Source organism: Patella vulgata, chromosome 2, assembly GCF_932274485.2.
Source record: "Patella vulgata chromosome 2, xgPatVulg1.2, whole genome shotgun sequence".
Lineage (NCBI taxonomy): Eukaryota > Metazoa > Mollusca > Gastropoda > Patellidae > Patella > Patella vulgata.
Window position 1 is genome coordinate 43699729 of NC_065880.2, and position 22161 is coordinate 43721889.

General features: G+C 38.0%; 2 protein-coding genes across 4 annotated transcripts in view; both read left to right on the plus strand.

Annotated features, from left to right (window-relative positions):
- The window catches only part of LOC126810498 (synapse-associated protein 1), a 39398-nt gene extending 36180 nt beyond the window's left edge, over positions 1–3218 (plus strand). For 2 of the 3 annotated variants that reach the window (XM_050535595.2, XM_050535596.2), the window contains one exon: positions 1854–3218. In XM_050535595.2, coding sequence (XP_050391552.1) covers positions 1854–1987 — 134 coding nt within the window. In that variant the 3' untranslated portion in view covers positions 1988–3218. The remainder of the gene's footprint in view (positions 1–1853) is intronic. The other variant, XM_050535597.2, reaches the window with a different exon arrangement.
- A 14786-nt stretch (positions 3219–18004) lies between these two features.
- LOC126810492 (headcase protein) lies at positions 18005–20426 on the plus strand. The gene has a single exon (XM_050535585.2). The coding sequence runs from the start codon at positions 18153–18155 to the stop codon at positions 19632–19634; it is 1482 nt and encodes a 493-aa protein (XP_050391542.1). The 5' UTR covers positions 18005–18152; the 3' UTR covers positions 19635–20426.
- Positions 20427–22161: the final 1735 nt, after the last annotated feature.

Below are 22161 nucleotides of genomic sequence, written 5' to 3' on the forward strand. Positions count from 1 at the left end.
AAAAGGAATGTGGTTTGCATGCAGAAGCCTTTAAGGTATTTATCATAATTTTGACTAAAACTCAATGGCACCGTTTTGTTCAAAGACGGTAGCCACAATAAGTATGGTGGTGCATAGTCAGGAACGCAATTTTCAGCCCAAAGATGAAATCAATAACGTGTAAGTCTGATGACAGCTTCCAACCTTAGTCTCTTCCATCAGTATATTGTCTGAATTGCTGAAATGGTCAACTGTAGGCATTCCCAAAAAGAGCTTCTTCCAATTATTCTAAAGTCTCTATAGGTGAGTCCAGTCCAGTGCCTGTAACAGACTCCCAAAGATGTCCCAAATATCCTTCATCAGGTTTATATGAGGAGTCGTGGGAGGTGAAAGCAGTGGCGTCATACTGGGGAAAAGCTGTCAAAGGTGTCACCTTGTAAACCACATTCATTTTCATTTGGATATGTTATCAGGGTTTCAATACAAAAACCAGTATTGGGGACTGCATTGGGGACTATTCAAATGGGTATGTCTGTCTGTCTATCACACATTTTGGGACACTATAACTCTTCTTATAACCCATCTATACATGTACTTCAGATGCCAGTTGTTATGACATAAATTAAACATGCATTATGCAAGAGCTAAATCTGCCTATTTCAGGTCTTTCTTTAGGCCTGAAATGTTATTTAAATTATTAATTAGACATTAATTAACCTATCCAGGCCATAATCAACTCTAGATGGCTGCGCTAGCCTGCGATCTTTAGTGGATTGTAAGCCGATTTACTGCATAACTTTCCTTCTCATTCAACGATTAAATGGATGATCGAGACTATGTAAATTAGACATTAATTAACCTATCCAGGCCATAATCAACTCTAGATGGCTGCGCTAGCCTGCGATCTTTAGTGGATTGTAAGCCGATTTACTGCATAACTTTCCTTCTCATTCAACGATTAAATGGATGATCGAGACTATGCTGTTTATCGTACTGACTTTAGTAATGATGACCGAGGCTTATGGGAATCTCAGTCGCTTAGTTCTCGTTTCATAGTGAATCAATTTGAATGAAATTTTCACCAAATTGCCTTCTACCTTATCTAGTTTTTAACTATTATAGTGAGAACTGCCAACTCGTTACCGAATCTCCCATAATGTATCTTTAATGTTCAAACACCTTGGATAATATAACAGCTGGTTTGCATATATTTCATTGCCTGGCACCCCATCTTTGTCTAAGTCTGTCAAAGTGTATTAAAAATAGTTATTAGTGGTATAGAAAGTTTTAATGGTGACTGGTAAAGTGCCAGTTGTTGGGTTGGTTGTCTAGGTGATAAGATGTAAACTAAACAAAATATAAACCTTGATATAATGTTAATTCCAGTCTACCCCTTTAACTTTAAACTGTAATAATAGAACATCAAAGTTTTAATACAAATAGCAAAAGTTTTACTTTATGACAACACTATTGATATTTATTTACTTATTACATATTCAGATATTTTTTTTGATATTTGGGATTTGATCAAAAAGTACCTCAGTCCTACTTGATTTGATATAAAAAGAAATGTTGTTTGTCTTGTCCACAGGTTTATATTGTTGGTTTTGTTTTGTGTGTAGTGCTGTTGTTTATATCTACACTGCATATCATTAAATACACAGGAAGAGAAGAAATGGAGTTGAACATGTTGTCAGCACAACAACAAAAGCGTTTCCAATTACTATTCATCAAATTGCTTCTGTGAAGGGTTCTTTTACTTACACAGCAATTATAGGCCTATATCCAAGTCAGAATGAAACAGAGATCTGATTTTAATTAGATTGGCCATGAAAGGAAGGTTTTAACTTTTTCATTTAAATCAATATTTTCAGAAGATGCATGGGAGAAGGAATTACAACAAGAATTACAGGATTATGAAATGGTTGATGAGGGTCCAGAACTTGAAGATGATTTAGAACAAGAAATCTTAAAACAAATAGAGCAAGAGGCCAATCTTATTTCATGAGACTAATGTACATTCTCATCATTTTAATCTAATTTCTTTGATAGCTCTATGTAAATATTAATATTCTGACATATAAATTAATAAACTAAGGTTATTTCAATTTTCTTTTGGTTTCAAGGCTCGTTTATTATCAATGAACAGTTTGTAGAATTGTATTATTGTTAATTCAATTGTTAAAATTTTTATGTACAAAGTATAAGTTGTTGTATTAATCTATGGTCTTCTGTATAATGTGGTGTATTTTGTGATTTTGCATCTTTTATTTTATTGTTTGAAGAAACGAGTGCACCAATTATACAGAGTCCGTTCCATTTTGTTTGTGTGCACATTGTTGCTTTCTTGATGTATTTTTGTTAAGTTCCACATATTATACTATTGTCAGTCAGGTATTTTATAAAAATATAATGCTGAGTCATCTAACATGGTCACTTGAGATCAAGTCTGCCTTGTTCGTGGCAAGGAGTAGGGTAGCCTGCTTAAACTTTAGGCTTCTTGCTGGGTCCTCTGGTTTCCTATCACTGCTAAAGACCCTTGTACAAGCAATTTATTGAAATGAAGACATACCACGTGTTAGTCCCAAAAATATCTGAATTTGGGCTTAGTGAACTTTTAATCTTATTTCTCTCCATCTTATGAAAATAACTAACTATGGGAATATCATAGTATTATTAAATATGGTTAATAGTTAGTACAGTATATATATGTTTGTAATAATCAGAAAACTGCTTATATCATTTTGTAAAGGTGTATATTTTCCTTTTGAAATCTGTTCTTATATTGTAATATAGAGATGTGTATTATTAGTGTAAATATTTTGTATATAGTGGAAATTTTGTCAGGCTGCAATATAAGCTTATATAATAATTGTTATAAATCTTTATGTTATATATATGCACCTGTGTTTTACTTTTTACAATACTAAAGGTTCTTAGTTTATTTACTCATGGCAAAAATTCTGGTTATTTAACATGTGTGGGAAAATACTTGGGCTTTTCTTTCCTTGATTATATTATTTATAGATATTTCACATTAATAATTTGTTAATTTTGATAACTTGCAGAAAAAGTAGCCATTATTTATAATTTGTCCATCTTAATACATGTATTGTGATATTTTCTTAATAATAATTGATGAATTTTGCTGAAGGACTAATTGATTTCAGAAAAGTTAGTGATGCAGGCTACACAATTATTATTAGAAGAGGAGAAATAAATAGATATTTAATTGACAATTGGAATATTCTTTTTTTATATGCCCACATATTCATGTGGACGTATTATGCCATCGCCCCTGTCCGTCCGTCCACCATTTGTTTGTGGACACTCTACAGGTCACAATTTTTATCCGATGATTTTGACGAAACTTAAAATATAGGTCTATCTCCCAAAGATCTTGGTTACCTTCGATATTGGCATGTATTGTGATACATAACTTCATGGATTATGACCCCTGATTATACGAAAAATCACGTTTTAGCTTGTGGGCATGCTAGAGGTCACAATTTTCTCCTGATTTTGATGTAACCTGAAATGCATGATTATAACCCAAAGATCTTGGATCCTTTCGATATTCGTGCATATCAGATCATAACTTCGTGAATTATGGCCCCCGAGTGTACGAAAAATCGCGTGTTTAGCTTGTGGTCCCTCAAGAGGTCACAATTATTATCCGATTTAAAAAAAAACACGTGTGAATATATCACCGTTACACACTAAGATCTTGGTTCCTTTTGATAATCGCGCATATGCGAACGTAACTTCCTGGATTATGGCCCCTGATTGTTCAAAAAATCGCATTTTTAGCTTGCGGATTCTCTAGAGGTCACATTTTTGTTTTCTGATTTTAAAAACCATTTAAATATACCATCATTCCACCATAATGAAGGTTGACTTTGAATTTCGGGAAAATTGAAATGAAACTGCCCAACAAAATGGCCGCTGTTTGTACACAAATTGTGTAAAAGTATGTAATACAAAGGTTGTGGACCCTCTAGAGGGCACAATTTTTATCCGATTTTGATGAAACTCAAAACATATCTTTATATCCCAAATATCTCAGTCCCTTTAGATATTTGTGCTTTCAGACCATAACTTTCTGGATTATTGCCCCTGATTGTACACAAAATCGAGTTTGTTGTTATCTTGTTCTCTATCCATGTCTTGCAAAATGTGAGCGTATCCTGCCTGGCAGCGGCAGGTTTTGTATTTTTCTAGCATTAACTGTCTGTTAATAATCACTGATCCAGGATTATTCGTTTGAAGAATTAAGAAAATGCACTTGTGTTTGCGGCTGAGCATAGTGAAATGAACCATGACAGATTTTTGGTAAATACTTGATCATTTTATTGCTAAGTTGCCTTTGTTTTTCTCAGAGTGGATAAAATGATTGCACAAAACATGAGTTCTAACTAGTGCACATGACAAGTTACAACATAAACTATTATTGCTGCTAATCAGGCAAATATATTTATCTAATTATATATGTTACAATACCTAGTAAAATAAATGTACACATAACCATTTATGAATAAAATTGACACCATGCCCATTTTTCTCAAGAGAACGTCATTATACATAATTAACAGTATTTGTATTTTTGGCATATGGTCCATTTAGTAGCAGTCGTCTAGAAATCTATTTACCACTTCATTAAATAGGCATTATGTAAGAGCTAAATCTGCCTATTGCAGGTCTTTTTTGGGGCCTTAAATGTTATATAAATTATTAATTAGACATTTATTAACATGACCAGACCATAATCAACTCTCAATGTCATCGAATGCCTCAGATTTTAAGTAGATTAGAATGGTTTGGCCATTTAATGATTTAATTTAAAATGGATAAGCCAGACTAAGACCCGAATGACCAGTACGGTAGTTATGACCAATGCACACACATGTCAAAACTACAACCATTGATAAATTTGCTAAAAAAAAAAGTAATTTCAATGAAATTCTCAATATATTCGTTTTGCATTAACTATTTTTGAGCCATTTTTGTTTGCCAGAGATTCTTTTCGGTGGATCTACAATATTATTATAGGTAGAGCCACACCAAAACATTGAGGATTCCTAATTTGCACACCCAAATAATGGTCCAATATAAAGCACAAAAACAATCAAATTCATAGTGAAGATATTTGGCATTAGAATTTAAACTTCTAAGTTAATATATAATTAAAACATGATACAGCTTCTACATTTAAAGACACTTTCCCACAAAAGTATTTATAAGGTGGTTATTTTGGCATATATGGAAAGTAGAGACACCCAATCTTACTAGAAAAATACTGGATTCCTTGAAAAACAACCACAGGGCAAACATGAGAGGGTGTTACTAATAATTGGCAGCGTGAAGATTAAGGGCTGTCTGCTAGAGTGACGTCAAGGTTGAACGCGTAGATTGTCCAACATCATGACTTTTAGGGAGCGCTTGATGGTGAGCGGACGTGGAAAAGTGAGAGACTGAAACGTACAACTGTTTATGAAATAAAAACCACAGAAAAAGACATGGTCAGGGGATAATCTGAGAATTTACTTAGGCTTTAAAATTTATGATAAATGGACAGCGATTAAAGACAACATCAGTGTCTGATAAGAGACCGTTCCTAAAGGAATTATCAGAGTTTGACTTCGAACTGTCCATAACAAGAATGCAACAGACACTGTAGGTAACGGAAAACAATAAGTGGTGAGTGATGAATACCACAGAAATTTCAAGGTCACAGCGAATCTACTATTTTTTATGAATATTTTACCTAAATATGCTACCTCTCCTCTCTCAAATAATACCAAAGGTGTGTGATTTTCGCTTCACAACGACCATCAGTATTTCCCCACTGCTTCTCTACTTTCTTACAAAGCAGTGGGTCAATTTTTATCAGAAGTGGTGCATTTGCCCACTACTTAACTTTATTTAAAAATTCCCTGGCTCATAAGTGTTTTCAGCACTAACAATTTTGAAGTGCATACACAACATTAGACAATACGATTTAAATTATAGAAAATTTGTTTTAGTCAACATGAAAGCAGTTCTTGAAATCTTTTCTCTGCACTGGAACTTCAGGTTTATCAATTCAACCGTTTAGTTAACTATATCAACCGATCTTTGCTTTACATCTGTTTAATGCTTTTAAAATGAAATTACATTTGAAAATATTTTCAAAATTATGAGAAATGCTGTCACACTTTGAAAGACACCCTACCAAAATGAACACAAGACATTTATTTTCTTAAGATATAGACGTTTTTGTTCAACATGTGGCAGTTTCAATGTAAGAGACATAACTTTTCAGTTGGGAATAAATGGCGAGGGGGTCCTTACTGGGGATATTAACAAAAGGAGACCCCATGGGTCGGTATGCTATTATAAAAGTGCAGGAATCTCATAACAAATATGTAGGGATCTGTTATTATCATCTCCAACAACAATATGATTTAAACTTAGAAAAAAATATGAGCAGGTTGGATGTGAGGGTCTTTTGTGGCGGTAGTTTGTGGCAATATTAAGGCAGCATGGGGCTGCCTAAATTTATTTTCAAATGGTGATAGTCACACAAAGCTTCCCCTGTAAAAAGTTCCACCCCCCCCCCCCCCCCCCCCTGTGGAAAAAAATTTTAGACCATAAAAAAAAAGATATACTTGTCCGTCAATATTTCAGCACCCCCCAGCTGTATTGGATTATTAATCACTGATTAGTAATATACTGATATGCCACTTCTCAGACAAAATTGACACCAAGATTAAATTGATTTGAGCAATTTGGAATGGCAGTTATGTTAGTCTATAGCCCGGTTCACTTAAATCTGATCTATTGTTTCTGGTTCATCGTCTTGTTTGTAAAACCTGTGCACAGTTCGCCAGTGATCTTGACCTTACGGAATATGCCGACATACCGTGCGGCATGTGTGATGTTTATAATATCAAATATAATTGAGTCTTGCCAACCTCGTATTTGATCATTTCTGTGAAAGAACGCCGCTGAAAATATTCCAAAACGAAAGGCGCTTAGCCACGATTAATCTTTAAATAAATAATGGATGTTTTAAATTATGTTCAATGGGAATAATACAACAGTTTCACTTCAACTTCCTTTGTGTGTCTTTATTTTATGGGCCAATGTCAGCAAAAACGACCTTGACATTGTTCAACAAGTCGAGGTATTTCTGTTATCGACTAAAATGTAGTACTTGTTGTAAACAGCTTTATAAACAGGTATGGAATATGGCTCTTTTGTCTGACCTGTGTTCTGCTAAATGAACTTTTGGACAATTTATTGTAATCATCGTATAGAGAAAATTGATGTTCAAATTAAACTAGAGTCACAGCACCTTACCCTGCAGGCTTAATAAAATACATTATAACCGTTTTTTTTAAAAAAAAAAATAGAACACATAATAAATTATTTAGGCCTACTATACCCTGTACATGTTATGATATTGAAAACGATCCTATACCCATATTATGTCCAAAAAAATCTCCATTCAGGTTGATATATATATATATATATTACAAAGCAGACGGTTGCCTGGGTTGGTCTAATATATTATTGCATTGAAAAAAGTTGTTTTCTGTCAGGGCATCGCAGAATAAAACACGGCGCTTGACACAGTTGTATCTTTCCACGAAAACATTACTGCTTGAAATTTCCGACAGTGGCAATGATTGTAGTATGGGGTTGAATTGTTCATGCCAAAGGGGGGGGGGGGGGTACACCCAATTAGGACCCCAAGCTAGAGCGCTAAAAAAAATTATCGTAGTAACGTATCATTCTAACACCAACTGTAAAGCCTATTAGAATTTTCAAGAGGTTTAGTCATTGCACTGTATATAGACCGAGTTTCACGTCGATACATGGTTATTTTCAAACGCCCACATGTCATGGGTGGGATATATCTATTTTGTCGCCATCCCGGTCCTTCCATAATTATTATTCGCCACAGAGATACCGAGAATGCTTTTTAACTCGGTTGGGGATCGGGGGAGGGGACCTCTTTTGAGTAACTGCGCTTGTCACCCTTACCCTGTAAGGGCTCGGCAAATCAGAGATTTTGATATATTTTTATCCAAACACAATTGCTATAAATATATGTATGAATAAGAAGTGCGCTTCCTTATTTTTCAAATACAGTTTTTCTAAAGAAATTAAAGCAGATATAATGTTGTTTTTTTTAAATTTTATTTTCCTTGTAAACTAACAAACAAGTAAAAATCTTATATCGTTGTTTACGTTTAACGGAAAAAAACAAACGTGTGTGTATGCACTTTGCGTTGTTTACAAAGATTTATTGCGTGACTGGCTACATGGTTGTAGGATATACTACCCCTAGATATTACATAGTTTTATTTGTTCCGTGCTATTTATAGCATATAATATGTAATAATACTCTTAAATACATATTATTGTGATAAACTTCTTGTTATAAAGTAATTCAATAACACAGTATTACACGGCTGAACTAAGTTCTATAAGACCCGAAGTTTCTATATCTATAAATAATGCATTCGGATCTATTTATAGATATGAAAATTCAGGTCGATGTTGAATAATAGGTACATATTGCATTCACATTTCATAGATTATTTTTTATGGGATCGTGTGGCCCAGAGTGTTGGGAACTAGCTCACTATAACCAGGGGGTCTGGGGTTCAATCACATTGTTAGCCGAGAAAGTTCCTAGGCTTTACAGCGTTCTTTTCCCCTGGCCAGTATGGTGCAATGCGAATTTTTTTAAGGGTCTGGCAGTGAACAGCGTCTTGTCGTTCGGATTGTACGCAAAATCAAGGTCGCGTGTACACATTGGCGCGAACGTAAAAGAACCTTTGATAGTTGGACAGGCCTGACGAGAGGGGGGGGGGCAGCCGGTGCGCCGCGCCAGGGCCCATAAGAGTCTATGGGGCCCATGAATATCAAAGTTTAAAATTGAAATGGGCAATTATGGTCCACAATTGCTTTTAAATAGACCTTTGATACCTCAAAACTGAATCATCTAGATATGACTAGTGTTGGAAAGGAGGGGGGGGGGCAAAAAAGGTCTCGCCCCAGCACATTTTATTCCCTCTTAAGGGCCCTGAGTTGGAATTCAATTGCTGTCCGCTCACCATATTATTATGACGCATGCCTGTACAGAAAAGCAGTCACATAGCAGGCGTATGCAACTTTCGGGAGAAATCGGTCAACCCATCATTGACATATTTACGTTTTAACTATACTATAAATGGTATAAATGTACGAGTGCAAATTAATTAGTATTTTTAGGCACTGTTCTGCTCCAACCGGGCTAATCTTATTCCATTATATGGCGTCTGACAGAATGGGCTATAAAACGTCTTCAGGAAACAGAGCAGGTGCTCGATCATAATTGACTTCATATCTTGACGAACTCAGTTATCAGAATGATTGAAAAAAAATAGGCTAGAATATCAACCGGGTTTTGTTTTCAAAGAACTGAGTGAAGAGAAATGGACTCTCTCTCTCTCTTTTCAAGCAATAAAATAATATAAAAAGATATTACTGTTGAAGTTTGAAAAAAAAAGTAACAAAAAAACAAAAAAAACTCCACCCCAAAACGAGTAGGCCCGGGCTCCCGTGTCGGAGCGGCCCCCTTTTGAAAAATGAACCCCAAATATGCGATTTGGTGGCATATCTGATTATAATCTCTGTCAAATAATATATCTCATAAATCGATTAATTTAGGCCAAAACCCCGACCTGCAAGTAATTTACAACCACCAGGATTCCGAATTCCGGCCCACACTTAGCACACCCGGCCCAGAAAGTCTATTATACCAGCCCATTCCAGATTCCAGTGATGGCGTGGCGGCCCGTTAAAGCCATCGGCCACATACAACATGATCATCGTCGCTCCATGGCCGGTCCAATACCCCCATATAATGTTTAGCAGAAAAAAGGTTTTTTAGGCGAATAGGACAAAGTTATTTTTTTCATTTTTTGTCCGACCGGCCCCTCGGGCGATCGCAGAAAAAGGTTTTTTAGGCGAATTGGACAAAGTTATTTTTTTCATTTTTTGTCCGACCGGCCCCTCGGGCGATCGCCCGATGGCCCAATCCGCCCCTGTACTAGTTCAAACATAGATAATAAAAAATGAATATACTGAAATGTCCATTCAAATTACTTTATTCTGAGCGAAGTTAAGACTGAAGATATAGCGTAGATAGTTCATTATCGTAGCAATGGTACCGAGACTATGCCTCGATTGTCCATTTTATCGTTAAATTTTTAAATCTCGCCATCCGATGTTCTAGAGAGTTGATTATAGGCTTCTCATGTTAATAAATGTTTAAATTATAAATTATATAACATCTGAAGCCAAATAAAGACATGCAATAGGCAGAATTAGCTCTTACATAACACATTATGAATTTTTACTATACTAAACAGCAAAAAAAAACGAACACCCAAAAACGTCAGTACAATTTTAAAATCAGAGAGGCACTTTAATCAATTCATTCTAGAAAACGACTTACTAAATAGATCAAAGCAATTTTTTGTGAACAGTATGTTGACACGTTAGTGATTAATTCATCACAATTTCAAGACATTACGAGAAGGTTTAGAGTGTATACACATCCTATACATCCGTATCTGGTGTGTCCACCGCGAGTGTCAATAACAGCAGCACAGCGTCTGTACATGGAGTGGATCAGACGATTGATGAACGCCATTGGCACCTGGAACCACACTCTCAGAAAAGCCTGGCACAATCCATCGGCTGTGTATGGTCTCGGTACGACGTTATTAAGTCTCCTCTGAATTTCATCCCAAAGATGTTCAATCGGGTTTAAGTCCGGACTAAGGGCGTTGTCATGCTAGAAAACGTTGTTTCGATGACGTGCGAAATGTGGTATGACGTGGGGTCTGGGAGCTTGATCGATTTAGCGAACTGCTGTGATGCCGCCTCCTCTCCCTGGACCAAGATTTTGGAACACCACAGGACCCACTCTCTGGTTCAGGCCTATTTCACCCCAAACAATTATGCTTGGACCTCCCCATGAGTCTGGTTCCATGACAGATTGGTCAGAATAACTCTGGCCACGTTGACGCCATATTCTGGTCCTGCCATCTGCAATTGATACGCAATACCGACTCCGTGAATAGAACAGTTCTCCATTGCCTGTGTCGCCAGTTCTGGTGTTGTTGGGCAAACTATAGACGTTCACGTCAATGGCGAGGAGTGAGGATCGGTCCACGGTAAGGTCTCCGACAATGGATGTTCTCCCTGATAAGACGTCGGCGCACTGTATCGGTACTGATGGGTCTTCCGTGTGTTCCCACTGTCTGACGTACTGTCTCAGATGCCTGTGTGAAGGGATTCTGCACGTGCTGTCGTACAACATGTGGTCTACCAGTTCGGGGCGATCATCAGTGGCGGCGCCAGCCGTCGGTGATTGGAGGGGCAAAGGTACGAACTTCAAATTGCTCCCCAAGAAAATTTTGAAAAACAGTATTTCAGGCACTGATCGTTGAGCTAAAGTGTCAAACGAACGGACTTGCGAATCTCGACGAAGCCCACTCACGAGCGTCAAAGTAGGGAGTTCTTACGGAGGGTATGGGGGGCCTCCCCCAGAAAATTTTGAAAAAAAGACTGCCGGAAATGCTGTCTGTCCGTCGCCTGATCACTAGTTTATCCTACCAGAGAACAAAATGCCAAACAAACGGACTTGCGAACCTCAACGACTTCCCCTTGTGAGCGCCAAAGTTGCGAGTCCATTGGGGACCTTCCCAAGAAAATTGTGAAAAATAGACTGTCGGAAATGCTCTACAACATGCAAGTTTATGAGTGGGGATGTGGGATTTATTCACCGTAGAAGGTATTGATTACCGAAACGTAACACAAATTTTCTAAAATTATTGGGGGGGGGGGGCAAACAGAGGGCAGTTTTAAGTAGTTCGCTTACTTTGTTATAGCATCTGATATCACTTCTCGTTTGAGGATGTCACGTAGGCTAACCATTGGTACCGGTAGTAATTTTGTATCATAATTATCGTTTATGATAATTTTAACGTTATACAATAGGTTTTAGAGAAACTCTTCTTTACATGCACTTTACATGTATTTTAAATGCACTTAGGTTTTCAAAGTATGAGCTGCCTATAGCTCTATGTAATGGTACCAATTATGTAGTGATGATAATTTAAAAACGGCACAACAAATGTATGGTCAGTTCTATGCTGTATATTCAATGACATATAACTGACATACAACTGTTATCTATTGCCAGACATAGCATCAGCAAAATTACAAATGTTCCAGCAGCTTTCGCCTACGTGTAGATATTTTTATCCTTTGTCGAATGGCAAATTATACAGGAGACACAGATTCTTGAAAGAATTTTAAAAATGGTAAGATTTAACATGAACAAAGCCCACATAATATATTAACTGTCAGCTGCTCCTGTCGTGCCTTCTATTACCTTCACTGCGTATTTTCTTTTACGTATATATTATTATGTCTTTGTGTTTATATTGAATTTTAAATGCGTATGACAAATATAAATCCCCATTAATAATTACTGGAAGCACTCAATGTCCTTCCATATTTGAAACAATATCCACTACGTGTACTTTTATTTACAAGAATTTCAATTTTCAAAGACATTCTGGGTTTTTTTTTTAAATGGTCTCAGGCCATGTTTTATATAATAATGGCAACGGCAACTTTTCCGATAGATGAATATGCCCGGGCTACTAAAAGCACGCCAGGTGTACATCGGTGGACTTCGATTCTTTTTCTAAGCAAATCTTTCCGTTGTGAATCCCCCCCTCCCCCTCGAAATGCTTTTTTTCATTCTACACATTTTTTCAACTTTTACAATATCATGGGCCAAATAAAAGTTGACAGGTAACATTTTTGCTCTGATCATGTTCTGGTGGACGCAGTAATCAATTTTTATTCTTCGTTCTTCTGTTTGAACTATGGTCGAGAGCGAGACAGTAATATTGATACTGCACGAGGCGTTAGCCGAGTGTTGTTTCAATATATTACGCAATGCCTTTAGCTCGAGACCATTAAACAACTTAAAATACAGACACTATCCCACACGTGCTTTTCAATGAAATACGTCACGCTAGTCCAATATTTCATCTATACTATTCAAAAAAAGTAGGGGATATTTGATTTTGGGGGCATAATACTAAAATATACAAATGACTACGAAAAAAGTCACTATAGAACCTAACAGAAGAAACATTTCCAGTTACATGTGACGCCCAAACGCACCAATAGCTACCGCATGGAATGCAGGTGATGCTTGGGATCATCATGGGGGTCCAACCCAAGATTTGCACGACTCTAACTTTGAATGTTACAGTCATTGTGGCATTGAATTTCAGGGTGGAAACATCACTTTAATTGTTTTAGTGACCAGAAAACAAATTTTGATATGCGTCGGCTTACCCAAAATGAAAGGTTACGTGCCCTTGGCATGCTACAGATCGGCACAACACAGGCGGTTGTGGCGCGGACGATGAATGTTTCTCAGTCTGTCATAAGCAGGCTATGGTCCAGATACCGTGATACACAATCTGTACAGGACAGACCACGCTCAGGTCGACCAAGGGCGACAACTCAAGCCCAGGATCGATTTATCCGTACCTTGGCCTTGAGAAATCGTGTCATCACAGCAAATCAGATCAGCGCTTGTCTTCAAACAGACACTGGTGTGAGAGTGAGTGGCCAGACGATTCGGAATCGACTGCATAGGGGTCACCTTCGCGCCCGACGTCCTCGCGTGATCCCTTGTTTGAGAGATCATCACATTCAGGCAAGACGTCGTTGGTGTAGGGATCGTCAACACTGGGATAATCGACGCTGGAGCAATGTGATGTTTTCAGATGAGTCAAGGTTCACTGTTGATTTTTTGGACAGACGTAGGAGGGTGTGGCGTCGTCGAAACGAGCGCTTCCAAGACGTTAACGTCATCAGACATGATCGATTTGGGGGTGGTTCTGTTATGGTGTGGGGAGGCATCACTGTTGCTGGAAGAACGGCTTTACATGTTGTTGCAGGGCGTGTTACAGGCCAGTACTACCGGGACAACATCTTGGCCGTCCATGTTGTGCCGTTCGCACGACGTCATGGCCGCCGTTTCATCTTCCAGGATGACAACGCAAGATGTCACAGGGCCAGGATCGTTACAGGTTACCTCCAACAACAGAACATCACCACATTACCTTGGCCAGCACTGAGTCCCGACCTCTCCCCCATCGAGCATGTCTGGGACATGCTTGGACAGAGGTTACGTCAACGTCAACAACGTCCTGCCAATGTCCAAGAACTTGCTGCTGCGTTGCAACAGGAATGGGACAATCTGGACCAAAATGACCTTAGACGTCTCATTAGGAGTATGCCACGTCGGATCAATGCTTGTTTGGCAAACAGAGGAGGATTTACCCGTTACTGACTTGGTTGTGATGCTGTGGTAACTTTGCTGTTTGACCCCGGGTATCATTGTACCCTTATAATGGTCAGTCTGTGCCTTACTTAGTCTAACGATCATTTGGAATAAATCGATGAATGTGAACTTCATTTCATTTTGTCATTTGTTTCTTCGTCAGTTTCATTAGGTGACTTTAATAACACTTAAAAATCAAATATCCCCTACTTTTTTTGAATAGTATAGTATAGATAATGTACGATTGGCAAGTTGCCCGTTCATTATTGGAAATAATGGTACGCCAACATTAAAGGATGACGTCACATCTGTATTTTAAATGGGGACTGTCGATGTAATTACATATAGCTGCTCCAGCTAGGGACTGGCTTTACCAACTGATATATTATGGTTTTCTATATGTATGCATTTATTACGGTTTATGTAGGAAACCGGTCCGATGAAACGAACAAATTTTACTCGTAGCAAACTGCATGGCGTATGCCCGTATTAATTATTCCGGTTGCAGCAGAAAAGTAGGACGTTAAACCCCATTTCACTCATTTTTTTATGTAGTTCTTCCATTAACTTGCAAAAATGCCATGGCAGATAATACAAGGTTCCATATTTTATAACTAACAACGACACCGGGCTTCTATTATAACCTGGTAATCAAAGGGCTGGGGATGATCTGCTGTACGTTTTCTGTAATATTTAATATAATATAGTGATCGAAAGAAATTTGGGGTCTATTATTTCTTTCATCTTTTTGAATTATGTTTTAAATGTATTAATTTAGCTTTTTTATTTTATAAGATATCAATGTGTTTGGAACATTTGGAAGTGTCACATTCTCTAAATCAATGGTTCTCAACCTTTGTTTTGCCAACGACACACCTTAGAACACATAAAGAAATAGCAGCACACCTGGCTAAATATATATGAAAAATGTTTGAATTTTACAAAATAAAACATGGCAAGTCATAGACGGTATACAACTCGTCATAGAATGACTCCAACTAAATAAAGAAAAAAACAGTATGAACTGAATTTATTGCATTGTTTCGAATTTGATCAGTCAAGGTTGCTTCTTTAGTGAGAAATTTTCTTAGTGTGCCGTGCAAAATTTCGCGGCACACTTAGGAAGATCTCGCGACACACCGGTGTGCCGCGGCACACTGGTTGAAATGAAATGAAATTAAATGGGGTTTAACGTCCTTCTGTTCTGCTCCGAACTGGGCTAATGAAGACGGGCATACGCCATACAGTGTGCTATGAGGGAAATTTTGCCCGGACAGCGGCACTACGGCCTAAACTTATATCGAATTCCAACTGTCAAGGGATCTTTTACGAGCACGCCAATTTGTACACGGGACCTCGGTTTTTCGTCCCATCCGAACGACTAGACAGCTCTCCTTGTCAGGCCCTCTGTCCTGCATCACTGACAAGGGGGAACCACGCCGGAAAATCTGGATGAACTTTCTCGGCCAATGCAGGGATCGAACACCCGACCTCCAGGCTAGCGAACCAGCGTCTTACGATTCTCTAAATACTATTCAGTTTGTGAACATATTTTAAAATCGGTCCAACGGGCGGTTGATTTAACTATCAATAAATCATAGAGCATATATAATTTACCTGTTACCACTGTTTGTCGTGTATTTTGTACACGGTGAACAGTCCATTTGCTGATTACACTATTTTGCCTATACCGTTTTTTTAGGACTTCGAATTTTGTCTGGTTTGGATTGTTCGTACTTGTTCGTTTTATTTTATTTATTCACACACTAGTATATCAGCAGTGAGTATTCGCTAGGCCCCTACTCCCTACAATATAAGAAGACTTTTCGCAATACTTCTATTAAACGGATTGATAATTGCATGCACGTGTTGCATGGTTTCCACGAGTAGCATCCCGTCGCGCTATTCTGAACTTTCTGTAATACTGATGGCTTTATTATCAGGACCTATAGTGACCGCTTGGTGAACCCCTCTTGAAATGTACACTGTCAGGACAATTAAAACTATTTTCTGTTTATAACATTCAAATATCCAAGTCATTGTTGCTAAAGGAGGTGTACAACAATAGGAACGACAGAAGTGAGGGTGGGCTATAAAATGATTAACTTCACATTTTAACAGATCTGTAACAAAATCATGGAGATTTTAAAATATACATATAAAAATTGCAATTCTTCAAAAAGATAGCAGATTCTGTTGTGTCTTCGCTTTAACGTAAATTCAGTGACCTGAACTTCAAGCAAAAACATTTTTTTTTTATCTTCTTGTAATGGGTAAAGTCGGGTCAAATTAACCCGAGGTGATCTTTACACTTGTTGTTCATGTAAACAAAACTGACTAGCGGCACGTATAATAATTCTTTACTACTTATTATATCCACAGTAAATATTTCTTCTGAATACCTTTGAATTCAGTTGTCAAATAGACAAAGATTAGGCTTTGGTGAGATATAAGCCAAGTCCTAATCAAACATTTGCAAGTACTGATATAAAATAATGAATCCCTGCGATAGACGTCAAGGTTGTCGAAATCGGACTCAAAAACGTCTAGAACGCCCCAAAACATTTTTCAGGTTGATAAATCAATTAATTACCAGGCTTCTTCGTCTCATATAGAATACACCAAGCACAAATTCCAAGTCACAATGTTTTTTTGTTTAAATTGGTCAAAAGCAAACCTATAAATATTTGAAAATCAATAGGATTCTTTGAGGCATGGATTTAAATGAAATGGGGGTTTAACGTCCTACTGTTCTGCTCCGACTGAGCTAATGAAGACGGGCATATGCCATACAGTGAGCTGTGAGGGAAATTTTGCCCGGGCAGCGGCACTATGGCCTACTCTTATAAATATCGAATTCCTGCTGTCAAGGGTTCTTTATTAACGTACACGCCGACTAGACGCTGTTATCACCAGGCTCTCGTCCTGCACATGACAATCCCCGAGACATTATATTTTCATATTGAAATTAATCGTGGGCTTTCTGTCGTAAAAAGGACTAGAGTGTCAACACGACCCTGCACCAACCACTGCCCTGGCAAAATATTTTTTCCATTACAAACGAAAAGCTTTCAGTCAGTGTAGAAAGAAATTGCAGAAAAAATGATTTAGTATCAGAGAAACTAGCTAACGTTACACTATGATAAATTGAGATGTAGCGTTGGACTACAATAAATAAGCCTAGTTGAGTAATCAATTCCAGGCCGGGAAATTTATTATTAAGCCGAAACGTAACCGATATTTTGTCAATTTATTCAGCGCTGTGCAGCATGCATCGCTATGCCTTGTCCCCAAAACATAAAGAAATATAGCAAAGATTCCCCATATTTTAAACCAGTATGAAAAATATGTTAAACGATCTTATACGGATAAAGCATGATACGCTATAAGTTAACCTACAAGACCGAACATTCAAGAAAATGTATGTTGACAATAATTTGGTAAAGTCCTTGACCTTACTTCAACGATGTAAACACATCGGCCCTGGATAAGAATGAATCACTTCTCAAGGCTAGTTTTAAGAGTTATCCAATCAAAACATCGATCAATTTCATCCGTAACCAATCAAGTAGCTTTATGCTTATTCGGCAACCAGCAAGCTGGCGTGGTCACGCCTCCTGTTACAAACCAAAACAGACCGGCTAAATTGTGTTGTATTGTTGAGAATCCATATGTGTATTCTAAATGTTTGACATTAAAACTGTGTGACAGTTGGAAAAAGATAGAAATTTGGACTGAGTTAAACTAATCTAAGATGCCACAACATAAAGCTGCAAAGAATCATCGTCACAAAGAGGATGATAGACACAACAACAACGTTGTACAACATGTTCAGAATCATAACAATCATGGCGGCGGTGAGAGGGCTGGAAATAACCAACGCGCCGAACATCGTATGGCAAAATGTTGCATTCCAACAGGGTGCAAGGAAATGAATGATACAATAGACCCAGAGGAACCTTTCGACGCAATGAAAGTTGTTTGTAATAATGAAAATTGCACGATTGGAAACTGGATGCACCGGGGATGCTTTGATGAATGGGAAGAATCTGTTCTGTCTTTCTTGCGTTCGTGTGGACGAGCCAGGAGCTGGAGTGAAAAGCAGCGGCTTCAAAATCTGTGGACCAAGAAAGGTTATGATTTGGCGTTCAAGGCATGTGATTGTAAATGTGGACGGGGACATATGAGAAAGGATTTAGATTACTTTCCTAAAGCCGCCTCTACAGATAACACTAAACTGAAAAAGAAGACCAAAAAGAAAAACGATAAACCGCTTCCAGTCGTGAGTACTAACCACAAAATTCCCCATAACCAGAACCACACTAATAATCCCACGCCATTAAGCGGTAGTAATTCACATGGACATGATGCCAACGGCAATAACCAAACCACACACTCTGTTAAAACACCTTCAACACCTCATGCTATCACAAATAATTTTGCCCAGCTGCGCCTTCGTACAGATAGTGTCAGTAGTACTGGGAGCAGCCCCCCAAATTCTGCGTCATCTGGATCACCACCAATGTCATCCTCGCCTGTAAATGCCAATATATTTTTGAAAGGAAGAAGACTGGATAACGGACTGGTCGCTGAGCAGGGAAGCATTGCCTCGTCAGGAAATATATTTCGAAGGCGTCAAGATCTCTCTGCTTTTAGTATGTTACCAAAATTTAAACAGAATCCGTATTACATCAAGATGGAAGATGAGGGTCCCCATGGTAATGATGACACACGAAGCTTTGTTTTGTCTAACCTAAGTTCACATAAGATGACCTCGTTGAAATGTGTTTTGTGTAAAGATACATTGCCAGTATTCGATCGCTATCCGTTGATTGATGGAACTTTGTTTCTTTCTCCTCAAGCTTACGATGAGGCGGTAGTTCAAGTTATTTATGAAGGAAGAATTCAGTTCTTAAACGCATGCTGTGTACGATGTCTCGATGGTCATTCCGATGTAAGATGTGCCTCGTGTAAGAGACGTTGGGATGGAAGTACCTTTCTATTGGGCACCATGTATACATATGATATATTTGCAGCCATGCCATGCTGTCAGATGAGGCTTACCTGTAAATATTGCCGACGGGCAGTCGTAGATCTACATACAGGGCTAAATTTCTACAGTCAATATAGTCACATGACTATATGTCCGTATTGTAAAGCCAATGATTACCACTTCATCCGACCCATGATGGACACATTTACTGTGAAAGCTCCTATATGTGGTTTTCGTTTTTAGATGTCCTTAAAATCCTACTAGTCCAGGGGTTCGATTGACGGAGTATTTCTCTTTCGACTTTTATAACCATTTTTGATGATACCAAGATGCTTGTATTTTTCACGTTCGTTTCTACACGGACTTTTCCTGGCTTTGCGGACCATTTTCTTCTTTTCCTGGATACGGAAAAGCTTGTAAAGGCAGCTATAATCGCAGACCATATTGTAATGTATTTGTGTATTTAACTGTGTACTCATTTTGCTGTTTTCTGTGGCTTACCAGGTCGTCTATGTTGTGCAGTGAAAGCTAATATTGACAACGTATGTTTAAGGTTTATGGGAGACTTGTATCTTGGGTGTTTTAGAAAATGTTGATGGCTCGGAAAATTCCAGGAATGTATTGACAGTGTATTAAACATGAAGTAGAAGGAAATAAATTAACAATACATTGAAATGTCTATATGCGTACGGTACTACAAGCTGGAAATAACATGTTAAGAGGTTTTTTTTACGTTTTGGATATACACACTTATATTAATTTTATAACGTTTGTATCTTCATTCAAGTTATTGTACTGATTTATTATATCATTTCGTGGGATTCTTCTGTCTTATAGTAAATTACTGCGGAGATTTCTTTATGCATTGTATATTTCCCCCCGTCTTTATTTAAGTTAAATCGTTTACTGTGTGAGAATGGGTCAGTACAGAGTTACCTCCCCTTTCGTGCTCGATAAAGAGCATACTGAATGGTGCTCGAATTTTTCTTGAGTTGTTAATTATTTATATATGCTAAATAAAGAGAAATAACTAAACTATTTTGTTTATTCCTAAACCGTTGGCTACGTATTCGTAAATTGTAAGATCAGTTTTCTTTATCCATTTCACTGAAAATAACATTTAGCAATCTATGTATGTTCCTGGCATATTCTGACAATATGAATAGATATTTAATTAAGATATTGTTGTCATCGTGGGAAGTGGACTTTTTTTTTGGGGGGGGGGGGTGAAAATTGGACGGCCGCACGCAAACTCGTTTTCCCGGCCAAAAAATCGTTCTCTAGCGAACTCTGAACATTTTCTGTTTTGGTCTAGGTTAGCCGTTAGGTCTGGGACAGCCCGTTAAGCCTGGCACTGCCTCCCTGAGCCTGAACAGAGATGTGCAGGGGTGGACTGCGTGGTTGAAGCCAGGGGCTCAGAGATGTGCAGGGATGGACTGTATGGTTGAGGGCCCACCTGCCAGGGGATCAAAGAGAGCATTTTTCCCTGTAGTAGCATTTTTTATACGCCCACATTGAAATGTGGTCGTATATTGTCGTCGCCTCCGTCCGTCCGTCCGTCCGGCGTCCATAATATCCGATTGACTTTAAATTTATACACAATGTTTAAGGTCATGAGACGAAGACGCCTATTGATTTTCAGCGATTTCCCATAATTACTGCCAGAGTTATGGCCCTTGATCACTTCAAAAACTCTTGTGGACGCTCTAGAGGCTAAAGTTAATATCCGATTGACTTTAAATTTATACACAGTGTTTAAGGTCATGAGGCGAAGGTTCCTATTGATTTTAAATTTATACACAATGTTTAAGGTCATGAGACGAAGACGCCTATTGATTTTCAGCGATTTCCCATAATTACTGCCAGAGTTATGGCCCTTGATCACTTCAAAAACTCTTGTGGACGCTCTAGAGGCTAAAGTTAATATCCGATTGACTTTAAATTTATACACAGTGTTTAAGGTCATGAGGCGAAGGTTCCTATTGATTTCCAGCAATTTTCGATAATTACTGCCAGAGTTCTGGCTCTTGATAACTTCAAAATATCTTGTGGATGCTCTAGAAACTAAAGTTCACTGTAACTGTGAATATGATAGTGATGAGATAGTATAAAACAGAGAAGGAGTTGAAGAATGATGGCATAATGGAATTGAGCGCCGATATGTAACTGAGCTTTTAATTTTTGAGGACTGGGCCTGAGGGTACTTTACCGCAATGGGGCACTTACTTGGTCTCTGAAATGCCCTGGACTTTGGGGAGAGATTTTGCAGAATTCTGATGGCCAGAAAACACCCCATTAATTCATTTAGTCTGAGACCGACTGCTGTGAGCACTTTTTTTTTGAGACCGACTATTTTTTTGCCATGGGGTGAAAAACATTTTTTTCAAACATGATCAGTTGACAAGGTTATTTTATACTAAAGTTTTGCGTGAGTAGAGTGACGTGTGCAGTGAGCACTTATTTTGATACCGCCTGCTCATATCTTACCGACTAGTATTTGGGATCTATTCTGGCATTATTTGTTTACCTCATTATTTCATTAAAACGGCGATGCATAATTTTGAGACCGACTGCAGTGACTGCACTTATTTTGAGACCGACTATTTTCCTACCTGGGGGAAATTTTGTTCTTAGACCTACATACTCATAACAGAATAAGAGTGAAACACGTCATTTTTTCAAACATGATAAGTTGACAAGGTTTTTTTATACTAAAGTTTTGCGTGAGTAGCGTGACGTGTGCAGTGAGCACTTATTTTAATACCGACTG

Coding starts and splice junctions, on each gene's coding strand:
- LOC126810492 (XM_050535585.2), top strand. CDS start 18,153: ATGCCACAACATAAAGCTGCAAAGAATCATCGTCACAAAGAGGATGAT.